The 25,667-nt window shown below is 49.5% G+C and overlaps 1 protein-coding gene across 1 annotated transcript in view; it reads right to left on the reverse strand.

The window, feature by feature from the left end:
- Window positions 1-717: 717 nt before the first annotated feature.
- Window positions 718-25,667, reverse strand: part of UMODL1 (uromodulin like 1) — a gene marked incomplete at both ends in the record, with an annotated part of 61,469 nt that continues 36,519 nt past the window's right edge. The window contains 9 exons of the mRNA XM_081234730.1: window positions 718-899; window positions 5,729-5,813; window positions 7,612-7,771; window positions 8,044-8,280; window positions 8,777-8,922; window positions 16,503-16,822; window positions 18,464-18,601; window positions 21,546-21,759; window positions 24,083-24,195. Coding sequence (XP_081090856.1) covers window positions 718-899; window positions 5,729-5,813; window positions 7,612-7,771; window positions 8,044-8,280; window positions 8,777-8,922; window positions 16,503-16,822; window positions 18,464-18,601; window positions 21,546-21,759; window positions 24,083-24,195 — 1,595 coding nt within the window. The remainder of the gene's footprint in view (window positions 900-5,728; window positions 5,814-7,611; window positions 7,772-8,043; window positions 8,281-8,776; window positions 8,923-16,502; window positions 16,823-18,463; window positions 18,602-21,545; window positions 21,760-24,082; window positions 24,196-25,667) is intronic.

Below are 25,667 nucleotides of genomic sequence, written 5' to 3' on the forward strand. Positions count from 1 at the left end.
CCCCTTTCCTCATTTAAGGGATGAGGCCAGGAACTGCCACACTTTGAGGAGTTGTATCAAAGGTCCGTTATCTCGAGAGAATGAAGAGCTGAACGTGGGGAAGGTGGCCCAGCTGGGCACGCTGCTGACCCAGGCAGGAAACAGGGACCTGGGCCGGCCACTGCGGGGGCATGTCCACGTGACGGGACCCCTGACGGGGGCAGGGTGGAATAGGATGGGGAAGTGGAAGTGTCTTCGTGACCAAACCTTGCGGGCCCCCAACCAGACTGGAAGGCACCCCGCCAAGGCAGCTGTTATCTTTATTATTAGAGGAACGTTGACCTGAAGTTACCTCTGTTCGTCCCCTATCTGGAGCCTCAGCAGAGCACATCTAGCCCTCTAATCACGCGGCAGTCTCTCCCAGCAACCGGCCCCCATCCTAAGGCACAGGCCAAAGGTCACCTCACTAACATAACAAAAACACCTTTACCGCCCTCAACACTTAGGAAATTCCAAGGGCTTCAGGAGCTCTGTGCCAGGAGCAGTGGGTGAAGACCAAGTATATATTTCTGATGATAAATCACAGTAACACAGGCACGAGCCGCCGAAACCCACAAATCTACCCTCTGCCAAACCCCGCAGGACGCGCTGTGCAGGCACCCTCGGTGGCAAGGGCAAGACTGGTGCATCAGAGGAGATGGACCTCGCTCCTCACCCACCTGCGGGCAGCCGGGCTCCTTATTCGTGGAACACCTGGTAGCTGAAGTTGTCGGACTGGGTTTTGAAGTTGTATTTTCCGGTCCCTCTCTGGTAGCGCGTGATGAGGAGGGCGGCTGGCCCCGCCACCAGGGCAAAGGCGGCCACCAGGATGAGGACCAGGTAACTGACTCCCAGGCCCGGCTTTGCAGCTGCAGGTTCTCCTGCAGGGATGAAACAGGCACAGGTGGGTGGTCTGTCCAAAGCAGCTCGGCCTGGTCCCAGCGGGGCCCCAGCATCGCCCCTGGATGGAGGGCTCGGCACGGGACGGACCTGCGATGGAGCAAGCTCTCACGGGTCAGACGTTCAGCGCGCCCGTGTGCCCGTCCCAAGCCCAGGGGAGCACAGCAGTCAGGACAGGTCTGCCTGCCCACGTTCTGGATAATCACTGGCCGAGAGGAGGAGGCCGCGCGGGAGCCACAGGCTCTCCAGGTCGGGCAGAGCGCTCAGCATGTCCCGCACAGAGACACACTGGGCCCACACACCGCACAGCACCGGGAAGCCGGCCTTGCCCGGACTCGGGGGCAAGAAAGCACAGGAGAGCCTGGACCCCAAATTGCCGAAAACAGGGACTCAATAAATACTCATATATGCGGCCACATAGCAGCATATCCAGAACAGCCGAAAGGGGGAAACAGCCCCCAAATCCATCAAAGGATGAATGAATAAACGACATGTGGTCCATCCACCCAGTGGAATAATATTTGGCTATAAAAGGAATGAGATTCGGCCACAGGTTACGACATGGATGAGCCTTGAAAACACCCATTGTGCTGAGTGACAGGCAACAGTCTCCAAGGACCACACGTCGTCGTGTGACCCTGTTTCTAGGGAAACCAGAGACAGGAAGCCAACCTAGGTAGTTTCAGGGACAGGGGAAGGGCTGGGAGTCACTCCCTCCTGTGGGCACAGAGCTGCTTTGGGTGATGAAAATGTTTTGAAACTAGAGAAGGTGGTGAATGTGCTAAATTCCGCCCAATTATTTATTTTAAAACAGTTAACTTTATATAAGGTGAATTTTATCTCAATTTTGCCACAGGAGCTTATCAGAAAGGTCTGGGTAGGAAAGCATTCCTGGACGATAAGGGACACTCGAGATCCTGTTTTCCATTTCTGGGGCTGTTTCCGGAAGTGGCCACTGCTCCGGGTCTCCCAGTCATGGCTCAGACGAGTGCAGACACCAAAGTGATTCAACAATGGCCTAGAAGAGGCTCCCACCCGACTGCCTGGATGGTGGGCCAGCTGGAACCAGGCAACCCCCTCCTCCAGAGGGAGGACCACACTGGGATAGGGATACTGGGAACAGTTGCTGGAGCAGCTGCAACCTCCCAAGGAACCTGAGGCCTCCAGACTCTGGGGCACCAGCTTCCTGACAACTCCTTCATGGATGGATCTTAAATCCATCCTCCAGTGGGTGCTACAGTGGACCCTTCCCCATCCTCCTGTGCCCCATGTAGGGGACCAACTTGTGAGCACAAGGGGGGCTGTCTGCCCTGGGGATGCTGGAGCAGAAAAGTAGAAGAGGCCCCCTTGTTGGCGCCGTGAAGCCCAGCCCCAGCCCCAGACTGGCAGCTACAGAGACAACCGAACCTGTTTGGTCGCTGCCTCTCTAGCTGGGTTTCTGTTCCCTGCAGCCAAGCACTCTTAACTGGCCACTGACTCAGAGCTGCTCTGAGTAGGGTCCACAGGCCGGTGCCGTCCACTGGTTACCATGGTCTAGGAACGGTTACTGGTCCAGGAGAGATGCTTACAAATAGAGAGGGAGCCTGTGTCGCAACGTGACCTACGCCATCAGTGGGGGTATTTCCTTAAACATAGTAACCACCTGTCAGTCCATGATGGACGAGATGCTTAAATAAAAGACACCGGTCCTCCCCCAGGATAGCAAGTGCAGCCGGCACCACGCACAGGGCTGTTGTGATATCACAGTGGTGATGCACATGATCAATCTTTTTGCAAAGACACTAACTTATCGCTGCTTTTGTGAAGGGGACACATCTCGGTGAGGGAAAGTGATGGAGGACCTCCCGGCACGCAAAGAACCCAGGAGCAGGGTACATATAACCCCGGCCCCTTCCAGAGGGTCCAGGTCCTTCCAGAGGTCTGAGGTCCAGCTCAGCTGTTCTCTGGGGACACCCAGGCCCCTCACTTCTGAGCTGCCTCAATAATTATTCCAGACCCTTCCCACTGGGACATTTCAGGATTCCCACGGACATTAATCTCAAACATTCTCTACCTCTTCACACAAAAAACTCTAGTGAGTGAGAAATGATGTTCTCTATAAAGCAAACGGCTATGGATGATTTCCAAAAATTAAGTGCAAAGATTACAGTGCCGATGTATGATCTGTTGGCAGGACAGATTCAGGAACGATTACCAGTTGGATGCTGCCTTAAAATTGCCAGCACACAGTGCTGTGTGTTGAAGTGTATACCTCCAAAACACGGATGTTGGGTCCTAACCCCCAGTGCCTGAGAATGTGACCTTATCTGGAAATAGGGTCATTGCAGACACCTTTAGTTAAGTTATGCTGAAGCAGAAGAGGCCCCTAATTCAATGACTGGTGTCCTTGTAAGAAGACAGAGACCTTCAGGACAAGCCATGTGATACAGAGGCAGAGGCTGGAGGGATGCAGCCACAAGCCAAGGCTGCCAGAGCAGAACCACCAGAAGATGGGAGAGAGGCCTAGTACAGATTCTCCCTCAGGGACTTTGGAAGGAACCAGCCCCGCCCACGCCATGACCTTGGACTTGGGTCTCCAGACTGTGAGAGAGTAGTTTCTGTTATTTCAAGCCACCTAGTTTGTGGTTCTTAGCTTCCTGTGTCACTAGCCCCAGAAAACTAACACCCGTGGTGTGACGGTTGGGGTGGACTGACTCCTGGAAAGGAAGCCAGTGCGGCCCCTGGAGACCAAGGGTGGGTGGGTTAGGAAAAGCCTGGAACTGCTGGGAGAGGCCCAGCGTGTCCAGGTGACAGCTGTGTGAGCTTGGACGTGTTCCCTGAGGTCTCCCAGTGTTCTCATTCATCCCCAGAGCGGAAGTGATGTAATAGCAAGGGACGGGTCATGGGTGCCCGGTGGGAGGGGCAGAGATAAAATCCCGGAGCTACTTGCCTGCCAGCCTCTTCTCACTCTGTGTCTCCAGCAGTGTTTCTGTTACTACACACTATTAAAATGTAATCACCCGCCTACCAGCTGAGAGATTCCATGTTTCTAAATGATTTTTCTGTATATTTGTATGACACAGTTATGAAGCCAAAAAGCTAATAATACAATGAGAAAGAATGATGAACAAAATGAGTAATTATAATCCTTGTTATTGAGCTTGGCCGTCTGTACCCTTATTGTGTTTGGTGTTCTCTGCAATGGTTGTGTTAGTAAAGTGCACTACCGGTTAGGAAGGATAATAAATAACACTTACCAGTAATTTCTATGGACAAGGCACTGTATGAATTAGGAATTACCATCATCATTATTGTTGTCCCCATTTTGTAGATGAGGGAAATGAGGCAAGTGCAGCATATGCCCAAAGTCAGACCCAAGTTTTGTCTCCAGGCAACCTAGCTCCAGCATCACAAATTTTAGCCTCACAGAGGATTTTTATTTACTGTAATCTTATTGGCCAGGTATGTAGGACTGTTGTAATAACTCCTATGATGTAGAGAAAAAGCACAGTGCCTGACATACAGCAGTTAGAGGAGATAATGAATAAGTGGGTAGATGAGTGGATGGATGGAGGAATGATGGGTGGATGCATGGGACTCAGAAGACTCAGGAATATTCCTAAGCCCACACAGCTCAGAAGTAAGAGAGCCTATATTTAAACACAGCCCTCCTGACCCCAAACCCAGTGCTTTTTCCACTCTGGTTTTGACATTATCTGTAATATCTACGAATAAATAGAAGTTCTGTTTCTATAAATAAGAATGCAAGAATGCATACATTCTCTTTCATATTAGATCAATCAGTTCTCAGCCATTTAAGACAATGAAGAGGATAGGAAAAGCACATTGTCCCAGGACCCAGGCCAGTGATCGTCCGAGGACCCGTGCAAACACCAGGGCCTGGCATCCAGCTCCAGAGACATTGAATTGGTTGGCCTGGGGCATGGCCTGGGACCTGTGACTTTTTTTAAATTTCAAAAATCCTTTGGATGAGAACCAGCAGTTGAATATCACTGGCCAAGAAGACCTCCCTTCCCAAGCCCTGGTTAGCACACCCATCCCGGTTTACACCCTGCATCCAAAACCCAGAAGATCCTGTATGGGAAAATAGAGAGGTAAGGAAGGCCATCCAAATTAGGAAGAAAAACAATAAAAAAGCAAAGTCAACTAGGATTAGCTTTAGCTGTAAGGAAGAGAAAAACCCAAAATAGCAGCGACAAAGAAAATGGAAGCTTATTTCTTTCTGGCATAAACATTGGAGGTCAGAGCCCAGGCCTGGCCCTGCAGCTTTGCTCCATGGTGTCCTGGGGCGCCCGGCTCCCGCCTCCATGGTGCTCATGGTCCCAGATGGCGGCTGCCTGCAGCCGCCTCCCCTGAATGTCAGGCAGCTGGGTGGGTACCGGATGTTTATAAGGCAGGCACACGGTGCTTTGTGACCACCTAGAGGGGTGGGATAGGGAGGGTGCGAGGGAGGGAGACGCAAGAGGGAGGGGATATGAGGATATATGTATATGTATAGCTGATTCACTTTGTTATACAGCAGAAACTAACACTCCATTGTAAAGCAATTAGACTCCAATAAAGATGTGTAAAAAAAAAAGTTGTCACTTGACACTCTCTTTTGCATCTCATTAGCCAGAGCTCACTCATACGGCCACTCTTGCTGTGAGGTCAGTTGGGAATTATAGTTTTTATTCCTGGCAGCCACCTGTCCCCTAAAAACTGGGGGTTCCATTACCATGGAAGGAGAAGAGGACAGATATCTGGGGACAGCTGGCAGTTTCTGAATCAATACCCAAGTTTCGTTGTCTAAACCGAGTCACCAACGCACCTTCGGACCGAATCAGGGGTCCCCAGGACATCTGGTGCGTTGCAGAGGGTTCACCATTTCTCAGCGACCGGAAGTCATCGCAGTTCTGTAATTTTAAAAGAACAAGTACAAATCAGTTGAACAATGTTTATGAGAAATGTACGCACTCTCAGGGTTGAGACTGTGACTCATACATGTTCTTTCCTGCTGGAAGCGTCAAGTCATGTGGATGAGCTCGGTCAGGGGAGAAGGAGGAAGGGGGAGGCTGGACTGCCTGGGCCTCGGGGCTGTGCAGGCGGGGTGCCCAACTGGATGGGGGAGGGCTGGGCAGCAGGAGGGTTGGAGGAAGCAAGATGTAGCCCCCTGTGCTGTCTCCAGTTTCTAGCTCTGGCCCCTTGGCCCCTGGGGGCATCATCTCAGAGTCGCCCTTTGTTCTCCACAGCCTGAGGCAGACACCTGCTCCTTTTAACACCTGGGCCTGATGAAAAGTTTCAACGACATGATAGAATCTGTCTACCATACACCTGCTATGGGGTGCATTGTGTCCCCCAAAAGATGTTGCAATCCTAACCTCAGCACCTGTGGACGTGACCTTATTTGGAAATAGGGTCTTTGCAGGTGATGACGTTATGATCAGATGGGGTCAGTAGGGTGGGCCCTGGTCCAGTATGACTGTGTTCTTGCAAAAAGAGGACATTTGAACACAGACACGGATGTGCACAGAGGGAAGACATGTGAAGACACAGGGAGAAGGTGACCTCGATCAGTCAGGGAGCTGGACCTGGAACAGATTCTCCCACAGCCTCACAAGGAACGGCCCAGCCGACGACACTTCGATCTCGGACTTCCAGCCTCCAGACTGTGCAAGGATAGATTTATGTTATTTAAGCTGCCCAGCCTGTGGTACGTCGTTACAGCAGCTCCAGGAAACCAATACAGCACTCATCCTAGAGGAGCTTGGAAAGAAATACGTGAAGCTCGTAGTGTAGAGAATTTGAGAACCAGCAGCTCCTTGTCAAAGCTGTCGTGGTCGTTAACACCCTAGGGTTTCTAAGGGGCTGCTACAGGCTCGGAGCCCCTCAGCGGGCAGGCACCAGGAGTCTGTGTTCCTTTCCTGCTGTTGTTCCAGAAGACCTACTGTTTGAGAAAAAGTGACAGCAAAATCAGGGCTCACTGGATTTCTTCTGCTGTGCATTCTGGCTGATGTTTGGCCTTGATCACCCAGGAAAATTGCCCAAGTTTTGTAAGGAACACAGGAACAAACGTGTCCCCAGAGGAGAAAGAAATATGCAGTTGCTGAACCAAAGGCCAACAGAGCCCTCCATGCCTTCCCCAGCCACAGGTGACACATGACAGTCACTTCACATACTCGTCTGTGGATGAAGAATAACTCTCCAACCCAGAACTGCAAAGCACATTTCAAATTCAAAGTTCTGAGGAAAGGAGACTGTAAAATTATTCATAATCCCAGCATAAGTGCTGAACGGGAAGGAACAAAAACCTGATTAAATAACCTAGTGGCTAGGATTCAGCAGTGTGCCACCGACTTGCTAAAAGTAATTTCAAATTAAAGTAACATTTGTACACCTAAATATGCATTCGATCACCTGGAAGGAGAAGCATTACAGCACCATGACAAGGAAGGTCTGATGTGATGGCCAGTGGAATGGTATGGTCTAAGGAAGAACTCAAGTTAGCCACCCAGCGACACTGGTCCTCCACCCAGGACTGCCCACCATTAAAACCTCATTTCATATCTTTTAAGGGCCAAGTCTGCAGGGCCCAGCACCTCCTCCCCGAAGTCTGGCCCCAGAAATGTCCAGGCCCTGGGCTTCTGATCACAGAGCAACCCTCCTCATAACAAAGAGGACGAGTCCAGAGGTTTAGAACAGCAAAACACCTACTATTTTGCACGTGGTTCCAGGGGATTCCATGCAGATGCGGAGTTTGCAGTGCAGATAGACTATGGAGTTGTTGATGAAGGAAAAGATTTTCAGCTTGAACTGGGCCTTGTTGGAGTTCCCGTTCTCAATCACATTCGTGTGTGTATTGGGGATAGGGCAGCTGGGAAGAGAGAAAGTGACTCATTAGTTCTAAACTGGCCCTCCTGTCCTTGTTCCCAGGTGAGTTTCCTTACCGTGCACCTGAGTGCACACGGAGCATCCCCACTAGGCTCCAAGAAGGCAAGGATGGCTAGGTCTCCATTTCCCAAGGGGAGGGTCTCCTGAGGGCACCACCTAAAACCCGCGTCTGCAAGCATGCATGTCTGGAAATTCAGAGGGTCCAAAGAAGGCTACACAGAGAGGGTGGGTGCCCAGTGCCCCCTGAGCCCCTACCTGTTGTTAATGAAGCCAAACATGACCGGGTCCCTGGCATTGCTGGATGGTGTTGCCCAGCACTCTGTCAGGACCACCTTGAGGTTGCTTTTCTGTTTATAGAGCCCTACTTCAATCTTGACGTCATCACTGGCAGACACCGTATAATTTTGAGGAATAGGAGAGTCTCCAATAAATAACTGCATTTCAGTGACAAAACTTCCAGCACCATGGAGGTCCTCGATGACGGTGTAAACCCTGCAAGAGGGACCATTTGTGTGTGTGGGGTCTGCTTCTGGGACCCTCCTGTTCCCATTTCTCCCCAAAATACTCCAAAGAAAGATGGAATTAAAAGAAGACCACCCAAATGAGAACAAGAAAAGAAAGGCTATTTTTTTTTGAGCTGGCTAGAGCTGGGGTCAGCCCCCGTCACTAGAGTTTGGTGGAGACTCAAAGGCAGGCAGAGGAGGGGTGAGCTTCACTGGGGAAAGGGGGAGAGAGGTGTGCCCTGAAGGGGGCGTCCTATGTGACTGGCTAGGGGAACAGATCTGGCTTTCCCTGGTTGGTTCTAAACTGGAAATGGGGACAAATCTAGGGAAGCTGGCAGTTATTAATCAAGTCTTGGCCACTGCCTTGTGTATGTTCAGTCTCTCAGAAAGGTCCTCAAGTGATTAAAACCCTAAAGAAACCCCCAAGTGATGGTGCTGGGAGGAACGTGAGCTGCAGGGAATTGGGGAGAGACCTCTGCACTTACCCCCACTCCGGGGTGTAGCCTGATGACGTCAGGAGGTCATTCTGGAAGGCACAGTGGATGGGGCTCAGGATCTTCAGGTGATGGATGATGCCCTCTGGGGACAGGTCATTCCTCAGTGTGGTCCTCACCACCGTAGTGGTCATGTTCTGAACACAGACAGGAAATGAGTGAGCTCTCGGGCCCCAGCAGGCCCCCAAAATGTCTACGGACCACAGTTCTGGGTGCAGGGGTTGTTTAAAGCTTATCCCCCCAAATATGAAAACCTTGACAACTTTTTCCCAGTATAAATTGCAAAAGAGAACATAACATCGTGACATCTGGTTTAGCCTATTTCCCGTACCCGCTTTCTTCATTAAAAGAGAACCAGAGACAAACTAGATCAGATGATACCCCAAACAATAGATTAGATTCTTCCCCAAATAATCCCCAAGTACACTTCTGAAAATTAGAGAGCAAGCCCTCACCAAAGAAATCGAGTTAAAATAAATTGGTTAAAGTCTGCGACTAATCAAACTGCGTTCTTTCTAATTCTAGGGAGACTAACACAGAACCAAGGGTCCAGAGGGCAACCTAAAGAAAATGAATGTGGTCTGGAAGAGGACTCAGGGGTGTGAAATGATAACACAGCTCATGCCTGTGGACACAAGTCTCCAGGGAGAATTGGGATGCCCGTTAGTGTTAATGAGGTCAAGGCCATTAAAAACAAGTGCAGAGCTAATCAGTTTCATGATAGAGAGATGGTGCCAAGGTCAGCTGGTATGCAGGACCGGTTACTCAGAATGTGAACGCTTATCAGGAAAAAGAGAAGATTTTCAGGAAGTTGTATACCAGTACAAGAAGATGGGCTTGCCAACATCAAAGAGAGCTCCAAAATGTCTCCAGAGCCAAAAATAGTGATGAAGACCCTGGGATGGGCAATTTCGTCATTTGATTCAGCGGAGAGCATTGTAGGAAGAGATTAAAATGTCTGTGAAAATTGCCACCATTATACTGAAGCTAAACATTTTGTTTGACAAAATGCCTGAAGTTGTAACTATCCATTTGAAGTGCTTTACTTGCTAGTGGCTTGGAGTTTGATTGTCATGGTGGTGGCCTCTCCAAGATCAACACCCCTTACTGACATCTCCAAAAGTGTCACTAGAAGAACAGGGCACAGGGCCAGTCAAGGACAGCCTAGATGACCTGCGGTTGTAATGCTTACTATGCATAACGACTGGTAGTGGGCATTGCCCTGCTTCTGCTGAAGTCGCTGGCCTTAACAGTTTAGAACTAGACAAGGGGAGTTTTGTGTGAAATAGGTAAATCAGAGCCATTGAATGAAGAGGAAACAAGAGGCATGGTTGAAAATTATGCCAGTAAAGAAGTGTGGATTGGAGTTTGTAGAAATACACAGCCAAGTGAAGTAGAAGTTACTGGACTTCTTGGAGGATGAAAGAGCAAAGCAGAGTATGAGCTATATGACAAAGGGTCTAATCCTGATAAGGTTGCCAGTAGAGCATTTGTTGAAAATAGACACTTTGACACTAACAATGCTAATGGAACCTGTGCATCTGACAGATGAGAAATCTAATGGCCAAATAAGCCTTGACATGAGTGGGTCTGAGAACAAAACGTTGTCTGTAGGGCAAAGCTTGGAGGAGCAGGAAGGGAACTGTCTGCTCTCCAATGATCTGAAAGTCCCTGAGCAGAAGGACTTTCTGATTCTCTTTCCTTCTACAGCTACTGCATCTACTCCTTACTTGCTGTTTTTTAAGAAATTATAGAACAAGTGCATTTTCCTTGTGTGCATATTAAACAGACCTGGACAAACTGATAAAGTTGTTTACATCAAAGAGTCCATGGCTCTTGAACATCTTACTCAATGGTGAAAAGCTAAAAGCATTTCCTCTAAGGTCAGGAATAAGACAAGGATGCTCACTGTCACCACTCTTATTCAACATAGTATTAGAAGTCCCAGCCACGGCAATCAGAAAAGAAAAAGAAATAAAAGGAATCCAAATTGGAAAGAAAGAAGTAAAACTGTCACTGTTCGAGAGGTAGACTCTGGTAGACACAGAGATATCCCATTCAGATCCCTGTTCAAGGAAAGACTTGCTGCCCAGCTGTGAGCAATGCGGTCAGCAGATGGTCTCCAACTGTCAGCTTCTTCAAGGTCAGCCTCACCTGAGATCATGCCCTTCCCAGGGCAGCCTGCTTCAGGGCTAAAAGGATGAGGACATATAAAGGAATGGCTGTTTTGTCCTGCGAGCTTCCTGCTGGGTTGACCCAATGTTTGTGTCCCCATAAAACCTGTCTGTTGAAACCTAAGCCCCAGTGTGATAGTATTTGGAGGTAGGGCCTTTGGGGGTGATTAGTGCCCTTACAAAAGAGACCCCAGAGAACTCCCTTGTCCCTTCTGCCATGTGAGGTTATAGCAAGAAGACAGCTGTGTGACCCAGGGCTCTCATTAAAACAAAAAAACAAAAAAACTGTCACTGTTTGAAGATGACATGATACCATACATAGAAAATCCTAAAGACACCACCAAAAAAACTCATCAATGAATTTGGTAAAGTTGCAGAAACAAAATTAATATATAGAAATCTGTTGCATTTCTGTACAGTAACAACCAACTATCAGAAAGAGAAAAGAATCTCATTTACAATCATATCAAAAAAATAAAATACCTAGGAATAAATCTAACTAAAGAGGTAAAAAGACTTGTACTCAGAAAATTGTAAAACACTGATGAAAGAAACTGAAGACAACACAAATAGATGGACAGATATTCTGTATTAATGGATTGGAAGAATTAATATAGTTAAAATGACCATGCTACCCAGGGCAATCTACAGATTCAGTGCAATCCTTATCAAAATACCAATGGCATTTTCCACAGAACTAGAACAAAAAAATTCTAAAATTGGTATGGAAACACAAAAGACCCCAAATAGCCAAAACAATCTTTAGAAAGAAGAACAAAGCTGGAAGTATCACACTTCCTGGCTTTAGACTATACTACAAAGCTACAGTAATCAAAATGGCATGGTACTGGCACAAAACAGACACACAGATCAATGGAACAGAACAGAGAGCCCAGGAATCAACCTACACTTATATGGACAATTAATCTACAAGAAAGGAGGCAAAAATATACAATAGGGAAAAGTCAGCTTCTCCAATTAATGGTGTTGGGAAAACTGGACAGCTACATGCAAAAGAATCAAACTGGACTTCTCTCTCACACCATGCACAAAAATAAATTCAAAATGGATTAAAGACTTAAATGTAAGACCTGAAACCATAAAACATCTAGAAGAAAATATAGGCAGTATGCTCTTTGACATCAGTCTTAGTAATATTTTTTTGATATGTCTCCTCAGGCAAGGGAAACAAAAGCAAAAATAAACAAATGGTACTACATAAACTAAAACTTGCACAATGAAGGAAACTATCAACAAAACAAAAAGGCCACCTACTGAATGGGAGAAGATATTTGCAAATAATATACCTGATAAGGGATTAATATCCAAAACATACAAAGAACACATATAACTCAACATCAAAAAACAAACAACCCAATTAAAAAATGGGCAAAGCATCTGAAATATATACATATTTATACATATATATATACATATTTATACATATATATATAATGGAATACTACTCAGCCATAAAAAAGAATGAAATCTTGCCATTTGTAGCAACATGGATGGACCTAGAGGGTATTATGCTAAGTGAAATAAGTCAGACAGAAAAAGACAAATACTGTATGTTACCCCTTATATGTGGAATCTAAAAAAACAAAACAAATGAACAAACATAACAAAACTGAAACAGTTATAGATACAGAGAACAGGTGGTTGCCAGAGGGAAGGGGGGGAGGATGAGAGAAATAGGTGAGGGAGATTAAGAGGTAAAACCTTCTAGTTACAAAATAAATGAGTCATGGGTATGAAATGTACAGTGTGGGGAATATAGTCAATAATCATGTAATATCTTTGTATGGTGATATATCGGAGCTAGACTTATCATGGTGATCATTTCGAAATGCATAGAAACATGAATCACTATGTTGTGTAACAGGAACTAACACAGTGTTGCAGGTCAATTATACTTCAGAAACAAACAAACAAACCCACAGAAAAAGAGGTCAGATTTGTGGTCACCAGAGGAGGGAGTGAGGGAGGGCAATTAGATGAAGGTGGTCAAAAGGTACAAACTTCCAGTTATAAGATAAAGAAGTTCTAGGGATGTCATGTACAACATGATAAATATAATTAGCACTGCTGTACTTTATATATGAAAGTGGTGAAGAGGGTAAATCCTCAGAGTTCTTACCCCAAGGAAAAATTTTTTTTCTATTTCTTTAGTTTTGTATCTATATGAGACGACGATGTTCATTTAAACTGTAATAATCATTTCATGATGTATGTAAGTCAAATCATCATGCTGTACACCTGAAACTTACACAGTCTGTATGTCAATTACATCTCAATAAAACTGGAATAAAAACTTTTTAAAAAAGAATCTTTAGCTCTTGGATATTATTAGTCTCTCTAAGTTTTTATACAAATGCTGAAATTAGAATGATTGAAAGTCATGATAATTTTTAGAATTCATTTTCCTTGGTAGAGACTCCTGATGCATTAGCTTCTGGGAACAAAGGTGTATAGGTTCTTAATTGAACGATCCAAAATGGAAACCTTTAAACACTTTTGAATTGACACTATTTTTGTTTGCTTTTTAAAATAAAGTGCATGTGTTCGTAGCTCATATTTTTAATTATCTGCATGATGTTTATAGGTCCTGTGGTTTCTTCAGCTCAGAAGCAGACCCTCATTCAGCACATTTAGTTTTACAATAGCCATGAAGCCACATCTCGGATGGGCTGCATCAGAGGCACCAAGTTTAGAACATGTGCCCTCACAGTGGTGGACATTAGGTGCCTTGACTCACTTTGAAAAATGCCTCAGAAAACCCGGACAGTCCCCTGCTATCTTCACAAGAATTTTACACGTATTTATGAAGATGATTATGTACTTCGTGAATCTCTGGGGCACGGGCTAATTTCTCTCTTGCTAGTCATACTCTAAACCATCTGAATATGGTATATCAAACTGAGAGGTGAGACCTTAAATTTAACGTAAATATAGATAGCATGAAACATAGTTTGATGTATATAGTACATTAAACTGAGAGATGAGACCTTAAATTTAACTTTTTTAAAAAACAAGGAGGTCAATAAAATTTAACCCCCTTCCCCGCCAAAAGGAGGAAGAACCCGCTGACCGTACAGAATCTGTTGTATTTGTATAAGTAAGTCTCCAGGGGGAATCTTAGTTTTTGACAAATTTCAAAACACAGAAGAGCTCCTGTGGTTTCCAGGGCCTGGATGACTCATAAGAGATGAATTGCCCTCTGCTCTGAAAGGACCCTGAATTTTACTGAATTTAATTGCTAAACCAGGTGTTTGTCTAGCTCGGAAAAACAAGCAAGTGGGAGAGCCGACGCCTGCAGCCTTGTGTCTGTGCCTCCGTGTAGGAGGTGCTGACTCCCCCGAGGGCAGCCTGGCCAGCCCATCGCACCTGAGCACTGCGGGCAAGAGTGTCTTATTTTCTAGCATCTTTCACTTGAGGTCTGTAGGTCCTGCACCAACGTGGCCTTGAGAACCACAGCGGCAGCTCTGCTCACACCTGAGCCCGCCCCCCACCAGCCTGTGTGCAGACTCTGGCTCAGAACTGAAGTCGCCCAGAAGCTGCGGCCCCCCCGCACTCCGCACCCCCCACCATGGCTGCTTGCCCCCTCTCCGTGCGCTCACCTCCAGGTGAGAGTCTTAGGAATCTTTAAGAAAGAGAAGTCAAACCCTGGTTATTTTTCAGCTGTGCTGGCTGGAGGGGTTGGAGGGGGACTGACGAAGGCTGTGGTCACTGGAAACATCCCAGTTCGTCCATCAACCCAGCGGCCCTGTGTGTGGGTCTGAGGGCCACTCCACTCCCGTCAAGGGGAAGGTGGAATCATGCCTGAGGGCGGCCAGCCGGGCCCACAGGTGCGCGTGGTCTTCCAGCTGCCTGGCCAGCCCTCGCCCTGGGTCTGGCCTCCAGGCAGGCTGGTACCTTGGAGCTGCCTTTGCCCCCATGCCCTGTGTCCCCTGCCTCCCCTCCCCAGGGCCCTTCCTACTGAAGCCCACGCCAACTCTGAGCCTTTCAGCCCACGATGTCGCCTCCCTGTGCCCTTGACCTGGGGTCATCAGCAAGCCTAGCCCATCCAGTGCCTGGGCTCACCTGCCCCATGAGGGAGCTCTCCCAGGGCTCCAGCCGGAGCCTGTGAGGGTGAGGGTCCCTTGCCCACCCCGTGCCATCGAGGTCCCTGGAGAGGCAGAGTCACAGAGGCCTCAGGGCTGGTCCTCGGAGGCCAGGAGACCTTGACCTTGACCGCCACCCCCATAGACCTTGGTGAGCCTCCAGGTCCCACTGGTTAAACGTGGGTGACAACACCTGGCCTGGGGGGGCTAGACACCCAGCCAGCAGGTCCTTGGGGTCCTCAAGGCCCGGTTCCCTCTCCACCCCTGTGCTAGGAAGCAAAGCCGAAGACCCTCAGCCCCACCCCCGCCCAGCCCAGCAGCACAGCATCCCTGAGGACCACCTTCCCCACAGTGCCATGGCCGGGCCCCTGCTGAGACCCTCCCCCAGCCCACCTCCCACAGGAGACCGTTCCCCTTCGGGCCGCCGTCCCACCCAGGGCCCAGCCGTCCCACTGGCCAGAGCCACTGACACACCCTCCACCTTGTAAATCCTCCCCCATGTCTGGCCTCCCTCTTCCAGCTATCTGCACTTGCCCCCTGGGGTCGTGGTGCACACCCCGTACACCCCTTGGGACCACTTTAGCCTCCTTCCAGAAGGCCCCTCCCACCACCCCCGGGCCCAGGAAGCCCAGCCCCACCATGCTCTACTGGGTGATGGCACCTCCTGTGCCAGGACCTCGCGTCTCTCCAGGGATGACACCGCCCGATGCTGCTTCCTCTCCCCCCGTGCCCGGCGCTGGCTGAACCCATGGAAGGTGCTGCCCGTCTGCCTGGCGTGGCCTTGAAAGCAGTGGCCAAGCGTGGGGAGCGGGAAGGGTGGGGGGTGAGGGGTGCAGGAGCGTCACTGTGGCCTAGAGGCAGCATTTGAAGACGCAGGACCTGGAGCCATCCACCCACCACGTGATGGACGCTGCAAACCAGAGATGCTGACATGGACCCAGGACCCCCAGCCCAGACTCACCCCAGCACTCGGGGAGGCATCCCCACCAATGCACAGACACACACAACCATTCACACATTCTGCACAAACACACACACACACACACACGCTCACTCACCTACGCACATGCACACGAACATGTTTTCATACACATGCACACGTGTACACAGGCACACACGTTCACTCACAGGCTCCCGGCTTTCCTGCCCTTTCTCCTCCCCCACTGGCTCTCCATCCCGCCTGGGCATCAAAATCACTGGGAGGCTTTTGTAAACCCTGACTTTCCACCAGAATCCCTGCACCAGGGTGCAGCCTTGTCCCTGGTGAGAGCTCTGTCCTATTCTAACCCTTGGCTGGGTCCTCCTGTACTTAGAGTCGGAGGCCTCAGGGTGGAGGGTCTTCCCGGCCCCGCAGGCCACATGCGGACCCTCCCCAGATTGAGATCCAGACTCCCGGAGCCCCCTCCCCGCGCCTCATGGTGGGTCTGAGCCCGGCCTCACGCTCTGCACGACGGTTCCGCACTCGCCCCACGCGGCCACCAGGATCACGTGTGTGCTGTTGTGGTCGCTGACATTGCAGGACGGGTGTCCCAGGTACAGGGAGGATTCAGGGATGGACTCCTGCTGCAGGAAGCGCTTCTGGATGGCGATGGCCACCTTCTCGATCTCACAGAGCACCCTGACGGCCCCGGTCAGGTTCAGCCGCGGGGACAGGCCCTGGGGGGCTGGGCGGGCACCCTGCACAGAGGCAGCCCCAGGTCCTGCTGGGGTAGGGGGCTGCTCTGGGCGGGGGGCCTGGGGTGTGTTGCCAGGAGAGTCGCCTGCAAGACACGAGGAGACAAAGGCATAGTGTGGGTCTGTGCTTCGGGACAGCCATGGCCAGCGATGTGGTACAGGGTGGGGGCGGGGCAGGGGGCAGACATCAGACGGACCACTCCGCACCCTGCAGCAGTGCACCCCGGGGTCGCACATGCCAGCAGAGCCACACACGTGCGTGTTGCCTGTTCCTGCCAGGCCAGGCAGCTGGGCCTGCCCTGGTTCACCGTGGCCCCCGTGACTGGGGAACTGAGGGGACCCCTGCCCTCCCAGACTCTCCCAGGCTGACACTGGGCATGTGCTGAACCCATGGGCTTGGGATCAGCCATCCCCCTGGGGGCCCCTGAGTCTTATCTCTAATGTGGGCTAATGAAGTTTACTCTCTGGATCCTTGCATCCCTTGTTCCTACTCCAGCTTCCTGCTTCCCTAAAGCACGCTGGGTTTCGACCTCTAGAAGAACACGAGGCTCTGTACGAGCATCCACCATCCTCGGAGGGCAGACCCAGAACATGCCTCAGCCCTCCCGGAGCTTCCTCTATAGCCCGGCTCTGCCGCCTGCTGCCCTGGCACCTGCCCTCTCATCTCAAGGTGCTGCTCACCTGGCTCCCCGGCCCCAGGCTGCAGTCCAAAGCCCTGCTCATGGCGTTCACAGCCTTCTCAGCTGGCCTCACCCGGCCTCGCTGGGCGGGGTGCTCCCCCCCCCACCCATCTCCTGTAGGCACCACGCTGCAGCCAGCCCACGCTGCGTGCCTGGACCACGCCCGCCTTCAACAGCTCTGTTCTTACTGTTGCACCCACCCACCACACCCTGCCCCGCCGCAGCCCCCTCTGCTGGTGCCGTCTGAGCCATCCTTTAAGACTAGCTCGAAGACACCTCTTCCAGGAAGCCTTCCTGACTACACTCACAGGACTGAAACAACTTAGTCTCCTCGGGGCCTCCTGCTTCTGCCTCAAGTAGAGCATATTCTATATTCCTTCAGACACTGTGTTCACTCCTATAAACATGTCTCCTCTACTTGACCGCAGATCTCTGGATGGCAGGGGCCATCTCAGGGTCAACAGTGAATCCACGAAGGCCCCATTTAATGGGAAAAGTGCTGCGTGGACAGTGGGTCTGAGTAGAAACGCTTCCATGTCATGTGTCATTTGTCACACAGGCTGTATGTTTTGCAAGATCATCTTTTAGCATCTGAGAGGACGCACCTGAGTTGATGTGTGTATTTTCTCATCAAGGGCATCAGAAGAAGCACTCGGAGATGAGGCGCCACCCAGAAGGCTGGAGGGATGTGGAGGCACAGGCATGTGCACACGTGTACACACACACACATGTGTGCACACATGCACGGTGCACTCGTGTGTACACACATGCATTGTGCACATAGGCATTGCACCCGTGCGCACACATGCACGTGGGTACGTATGCATTGCGCGTGTGTACACACATGTATTGCGCACACTGCACACACGTGTACACACATGCATGTGTGCACATGCGCATGCTTGCACATGTGCACACACACGGAAACTTGCCCAAGACATAAAATTATGCCAATCTCGTTTAGAAAAGACGCACTTTGGAGATGAATGTCCTTCAAAGAACAGACTATCTGAGCGTATTCCAGACAAGGGATCCTGAGACTATTACCTTCGCAGGGTCTTCCAGAATATTCCACGGGGAGGTCGGGGGTGCCTCCCTCGCAGCTGCAGGTGAAGGACCCCAGGCTGTTGCGGCAGGAGGAGCCCGGGGCGCAGTCGTCCTCCCCGCTGTCACACTCATCGTAATCTGCAGCGTTTAGGAAACAAGACAGGAAACCTCACAGGAGGCTTGAGCATCGCGGCTCTGCCCACTGTTTACAGGCAGCCTGCATCTCGGGAACCAAGGTTAAAATTATCAAATGATAGCAAAGATGGCCAGTTCTGCAGGATTCGGGAGACAGGGCGGTACCCCGATTTTCTGCCGGGGATGGGGGTGGGAAGCGGGTGGCAGGAAGTCTGCAGGGGCTGTTCTGGAAGGAGGATGATGGGGGCGGATGGGGGGTGGGGAGGAGGGTGCAGGCAGCTCAGCAACCCCTCAGCTCCCTGGAGACCAGGAGACCAATGGGCCCCACCTGGACCCTGGTATCAGGCAGAGGGACCCCGGCACACACTTGCTTTCATCTCTAAGCTCAATTACTTACCTTATGAACCATAATGCGGCTTTACTGCAGAAAATGGATAAAAACCAGGACAGCTTAGCAAAGAACATAAAATCCCCCCGTGAGGCCACCTCCCAGATGTAAGTGTTTGCATGTTGGTGTATTCCTTTCCAGCCTTTTGAAAGGCAGACTGCAATGCAGCTAAGATCACGTTTTATACACAAATGTGAGTCCAGCTTCCATCCCACTTCTTTGGGTCAGGAATATTTTCTATCTCAGCAAACCTCATTTTTAATAATTGCCTGACAGTCCATGGCATGGATTACCAAAACTGACTTACTATCTTCCCTATTACGGGACTCTGGGTTATTTCCAATCTTCTGCTTTTAAAGTAACACTGAGATGAATGTCTTTGCATGTAAACAATAGGCCACACTGAGTTCTGTTTCCTTAGGATGGAGTCCTATAAGTGCTATGATACATGTGTTACATGCAATAAGCAGGATAAAACATTAAGGAAGAAAGACAAATATCATATGATATAGCTTATCGGTGGAATCTAAAAAATTGGTACAAGTGAACTTATTTACAAAACAGAAATAGAGTCACAGATATAAAAAACAAACTTATGGTTTCCCAGGGGGTGAGGAAGGGATAAATTGGGAGATTGGGATTGACATATACACACTACTAAATATAAAATAGGTAACTAATAAGGACCTGCTGTATAGCACAGGGAACTCTATTCAATACTCTGTAATGACCTATATGGGAAAAGAATCTAAAAAAGAGTGGATAGGTATATATGTATAACTGATTCACTTTGCTGTACAGCAGAAACTAACGCAACATTGTACATCAACTATACTCCACTAAAAATTAAAAAAACAAAAACAAAAACACAAAGTAAAAAAAAACCCCAAAAACAAAGTGGATGAAACATTTTTAAAGCTCTTGACAAATGCCAGGAAGTGTGAGCAAATCCTATTCTCCCAGTGCTGTGTGCAGGGGCTGCTTCACTACCAGGATTATCCTTAAAAAAAAAAAAAAATTCCTTGTAGATGGGCAAAAAGAGTAACTCATTTTAATGGGAATTCCTTTGATTCTTCCATCTTTGTTAGTCGCGTGGGAGTCATCTTTCACATATGGTCTGTTTGGGTCTTTTGTGCCTGTGTCTATTGGGTTCTTAGTATTTTATTACCAGTGTGTGTGATTGCTCTTTATTTAGGATATAATTCTTCATCAGATTGTTGAAATTACTTTTTGGTTCACTGCTTGCTTTACAATGGTGACTGTTTTGTTTGACATGAGAGCTTTAACTTTTTATAGAGTCAAATAGTCCAGGCTTTTCCTCTGCAGGCTTAACCCTTCTCATTCCAAAGATCAGAAAAATATTCATCTGTATTGTCTTTGATTTTATCCATACATATAATTATAAGCCTTTTATCGTTTATTCTCAGGCATGCTATGTGCTAGGGTCTGAACTGTGTGTCCTCAAAATCTGTGTGTTGAGGCCTTGACCCCAAGTGTGACTGCATTTGCAGGTGGGCCCTTTAGGAGATAATTAAAGCTAACTGAGGTCGTTAGGGAGGGGCCCTGATCTGACAGGACTGATGTCCTTATAAAAAAAGACAGCAGGGCTTCCCTGGTGGCGCAGTGGTTGAGAGTCTGCCTGCTAATGCAGGGGACACGGGTTCGTGCCCCGGTCTGGGAAGATCCCACATGCCGCGGAGCAACTGGGCCCGTGAGCCACAACTACTGAGCCTGCGCGTCTGGAGCCTGTGCTCCGCAACGGGAGAGGCCGCCACAGTGAGAGGCCCGCGTACCGCGATGAAGAGTGGCCCCCGCTTGCCAAAATTAGAGAAAGCCCTCGCACAGAAACTAAGACCCAACACAGCAAAAATTAATTAATTAATTAATGAACTCCTACCCCCAACATCTTCTTAAAAAAAAAGACAGCAGAGCGCTCCTCCTCTACACACACAGAGGAAAGGCCATGTGAGGACACAGCAGGAGGGTGGCCGCCTACACGTCAGGAGCGGGCCCTCACCACAATCAGCCGGCACCTTGACCTTTGGACTCCCAGCCTCTAGAACTGTGAGAAAATAAATGTCTGTTGTTTCCATCCGTGGTATTTTGTTATAACTCCAGCTGACTAATACAATATGAGAAGAGACTCTAAATTGCCTTTTCTCCCTGCTTTTCTTTTCAATTATTTTTCCTACGATTTTCCACAGTTTCCTTGGAAACTGTGCTTGGGAGGAAGTCTGACAGCAGAGAGGGACCTGTCTGCCCTCAGCCCATGGAAGAGCAGCAAAGGAGGGAGGGGCAGGATACAGCCTGCAGAAAGGATGCAGCATCCCCGGGAAACTTTGCAGGTTCACCCGAAGATTTTTCAACCCTTAAACCTTTTAAAAAAAACAACAACATAGGAGCAATAAGAGAGATGAGGGTCCTATCTGTTTCGCATTTTCATCTAATGCAGGGAAGCCCTCAAGAGGAGGCGCATCTTTCAGAAACAAAGCCAGTGGCTAGGATTTCACTGCCTCCCCTTGCAGAGCGAGCCTCCATCGGGGTCCAGCCTCTGCTTACCCACTATGAAGGGGTCACCTCCGACCACCTCCAGCAGAGAGGCATTCTGAAAGGCGGCCAGGAACGTGGCAGACACCTCCCGGACATCCACGTCTGCGATGACCAGCAAGTTGAACTCCACCACGACGCTGCCGCTGGAGATGCGGGTCACTTCCACCTGCACCCCACCTGTGTCCAGGTGCTGAAGCATGGAGGCTGGCAAGGAATTCCGCACCTTTAGAGAAACAGGTCTGGTGAGAAGGACCGCGTGCCGAGAGAGGAAACGGGGTCCTCGTCCTAAGGTGGCTCCTCTGGGGATTGCAGCCAGCAGCAGCGCTGGCCTTGGGAAAGATATCAAGGCCACAGGTCAGTTCTGCTGAGTCCCCAGGCCCAGCACGAATGCCGGTGGGGTCTGAGACACGGAGTCCTGTCCCCCAACCAGAGCCAGCCGGTCAACATGGGGCTACGTGCCAAAGCCCCACCCTACGGGGCTTGTGACTTGGTAGGGGGCTCACAGCGGCATTTAGGATCTGCTGCTCTTAGCTCAGAGCCCCAGAAGGCAGGGCTGAGCAAGTGGTTCTAGGGAGACACACCACCTCTCCGACTCCACTTTTTCCAGGACAGTCCTTGTGACCCGCATACGGCAGAACATTTCCCCTTCCTTTCTTCCCGCTGCCTTTCCGAAAACTGCTTCCCCGTGGGCATCCTAGTGAGACAGATAGCTCCTGCCTCTAAAAGCCTTGTTCTTCATTCCATCAATTTGGACAGAATCCTACATCACACACCATATTAGTCCATTCTAGCCCATCATGGCCAAAATGCCCAGAAAGCTACCCAATCTTGTAATGAGCTTTAAGTGGTGCATATAATGCAAATGTGCTGTGGAAGAGCCCACCTCCACGGTTTGCCCTCACAGAGAAGACCTGGTCTGCATCTGAACTGCATGAGGTTCAAGGCACAGGCTTGTGGATTCCCAGCCTTGGGACAGCCAGTGTGAACAAGTCTGTCGTCACCCATCAGGGGGTGCAGATGCCCAGGAGACCCCAGAGCCACCTGCAGTCATGTGGCTGCCACCTTTATCATTGCAAGAGCTGGTCTCTTCTCTCTCTCTGTCTCTCCTTCTCTCCGGGATTTCCAGAGAGGGATCTGCCAGACTCTTGGGTTAAAATCACTTTTATCTGCATCTCAAGCCAGTCTCAGAGCGAAGTTCCAGGCCCCTTCTAGGAACTGACAAAAAGTGACACATTAACCCACAACCTCCCAAAATGTGTCCTAATGTCCTACATAGGTGTTAAGTTGCATAATTATTTGCTATCCTGAAACTCTAGACAGACAAAAACTGCCCCCCTAAATAGGCAAAAAATGAAAAGTTTTTAAAAGGAGAGATTAATCAAGGAACTTGGGGTAGCAGTGAAGCTGCCTCATGGGACCACCAGAGCTATGTGACCTGATTTCAGAATCACCAAACAGCGCGGCCACCGGCATTGCTAAGGCGCCACCGTGTTATGACTCCACCAATAGGTGGCGCTGCCGAGCTCTCTCTAGCCTGTGTCTTAAACCCCCAGAACAAGGAAAAGCTAAAGTGTATGAGACGTCCTCTATGCAAACGAGATCATGACAAGTGCATTCTCTATTCATCAGAGGGTAATCTAACCACTAGCAAAAAGAATATTGAGATTGCTCCTCTAACTAAATTGTAACAATATACCATCCCAAAGAATGCCAGTGGGTTGGCGGAGGGCACTGCAAGGAAGAATAGGAAAAACAATTTTTTTAAGGTCGGATCATAGTGGCATTATTCACAATAGCCAAAAATGGAAGTAACCCAAATGTTCATCAATGGATCATGGATAAAGAGAACGTGGTCTGTCCATACAGTGGAATACTATCCGGCCATAAACAGGAATGAAGTTCTCATGTTGGTACAACATGGATGAACCTTGAAGACATTATACTGTGAAATAAGCCAGACACAAAAGTCACATATTGTACGATGCCATTTCTATGAAATACCCAGAACAGGCAAATCCACAGAGACAGAAAGCACATATCTGGTTCCAGGGGCAGAGACAAGGGCAGATGATGAGCTAATGGCTTTCTCTCTGAGAGGATGAAAACCTTCTGGAATTCGCTGGTGGTGATGGTGGCACAATTCTGCAAATACAGTCTAAACCACTGAATCGTGCACTTTAAAAGCGTGAGTTTTACGGTATGTGAAATAGATCTCAATTTTTCATTTTTTTTTTTCTTTTTAAGGCTGGGGGAGGCTTTCTGCTCTACGGGGTCCCGCATCAATAAAGAAGTTTCACTGAACAGGAGACACTGTGAAGTAAGGATGCAGCAGAGGAAAAGGTGTGTCTCCCACCTGCTGATGTGTCTGTTTCATGGCAGATCCAGGACACAGAGGCACCGCACCAGAGCTGGAAGTCCCAGCTTCCTCGAGAAACGAGAAGTCTATGGCACCTTCAGGTCTGGGTCCCGTGTGGCTGCCACTAGGATGTTACCACCTCCCGCCTTCACATCCCAAGAGGAAATAAGGACCGACTCCACCAACTTACCACCCTAAAGAATAGCTCCAGGAAGGCCCGGTACTCCTCGCTGCTCGCGTTGCGGAAGGATTCTAAATACTTGACGTTTGCTATTCTGACTTTTCCACTGAGCTTCTGGGCCGCTGCAGGATGGAGAATAAACACGTGTGCAGTGGTATCAGGTAGCAGAGTATCATCTCTATCTTAATAATAGTATTTTTAGGGCTTCCCTGGTGGTGCAGTGGTTAAGAATCCACCTGCCAAGGCAGGGGACACAGGTTCGATCCCTGGTCCGGGAAGATCCCACATGCCGTGGAGCAACTAAGCCCGTGGGCCACAACTACTAGAGTCCATGCTCCGCAACAAGAGAAGCCACCGCAATGAGAAGCCTGCGTACCGCAACGAAGAGTAGTCCCCGCTCTCTGCAACTAGAGAAAGACCGCAAGCAGCAATGAAGACCCAATGCAGCCAAAAATAAATAAATAAATAATTTTAAAATATATATAATAGTATTTTTACGTTGGCCAGGAAGAACATCCAACTGAGGCTGATTTGCACTCTGTAAAGAAGGAACAGCACCTGGTACGCACAGACACAGCCCCCAGATCCAGAGGATGCCGGACAGAGGCTGGGCCCAGAGGGAGACCCTTCCGGGAGCCGCGGGACCAGCTCAGCCCCTGCGTCTCTCTCCTGCCTGCCTGCAGAGAGGATGGCAACAGCTGGAGAGTGTGGCCTGACCTAAAAGCCATCAGGAGCAGGAAGGTGCACAGGGGAGAGCAGAGGTGGACCCATCTCAGGCTGGGGTCACACAGACGCGCGGGCCACTCCTCCCTCCAAGCACGGGTGAGACCTTCAGATGGCAGATGTACACGAAAGCCCAGCACCAGCTCTCCTCCGGGGCTGCCCTGCCTGACCGTCCGGCCAGCAGCGACCTCCACTTCTCCAGCTTGCCATGAACTTGCACTTGCCTTCGTCACCCACATCTCCTCTCTAATTTCCCAGTTCACAGCTACTTCGTATTTTCAAGCATATAAAAAGAAGTTCTAAACGTTCATGACTTAGGCATCCCCCAATGGGGCATCTTAGTCATCTCCCAAGGGATGTGCACCCCATCTCGAAGACCACTGTTATCAACTCTTAGACAGTTGCCCAAGATTTGAGGACTAATCTGCAACATCAGGTCTGCCCTTGGCTGTTCAGGTAAGCTGGACATTCAAGAAGATATGTGAATGACAAATGCTAATGAGGAGAAAAGAAGAATTTTTTTTTTTTTTTTTTTTTTTTTTTGCGGTACGCGGGCCTCTCACTGCTGTGCCTCTCCCGTTGCGGAGCACAGGCTCCGGACGCGCAAGCTCAGCGGCCATGGCTCACGGGCCCAGCCGCTCCGCGGCATGTGGGATCTTCCCGGACCGGGGCACGAACCCGCGTCCCCTGCATTGGCAGGCGGACTCTCAACCACTGCGCCACCAGGGAAGCCCGAGAAAAGAGGAATTTTATCTGAATATATAACTATCGACAAGGACCAGCTCCACCTTACGTTTGACTTGCTCAATTCTACTCCCCTCCCTTTTACTCTGTGAACCCAGGCTCAGTGGGCAGGGAGGGGGGCACTCAC

This window comes from Mesoplodon bidens (assembly GCF_964165515.1).
Source record: "Mesoplodon bidens genome assembly, chromosome: 5".
Taxonomy (NCBI): domain Eukaryota; kingdom Metazoa; phylum Chordata; class Mammalia; order Artiodactyla; family Ziphiidae; genus Mesoplodon; species Mesoplodon bidens.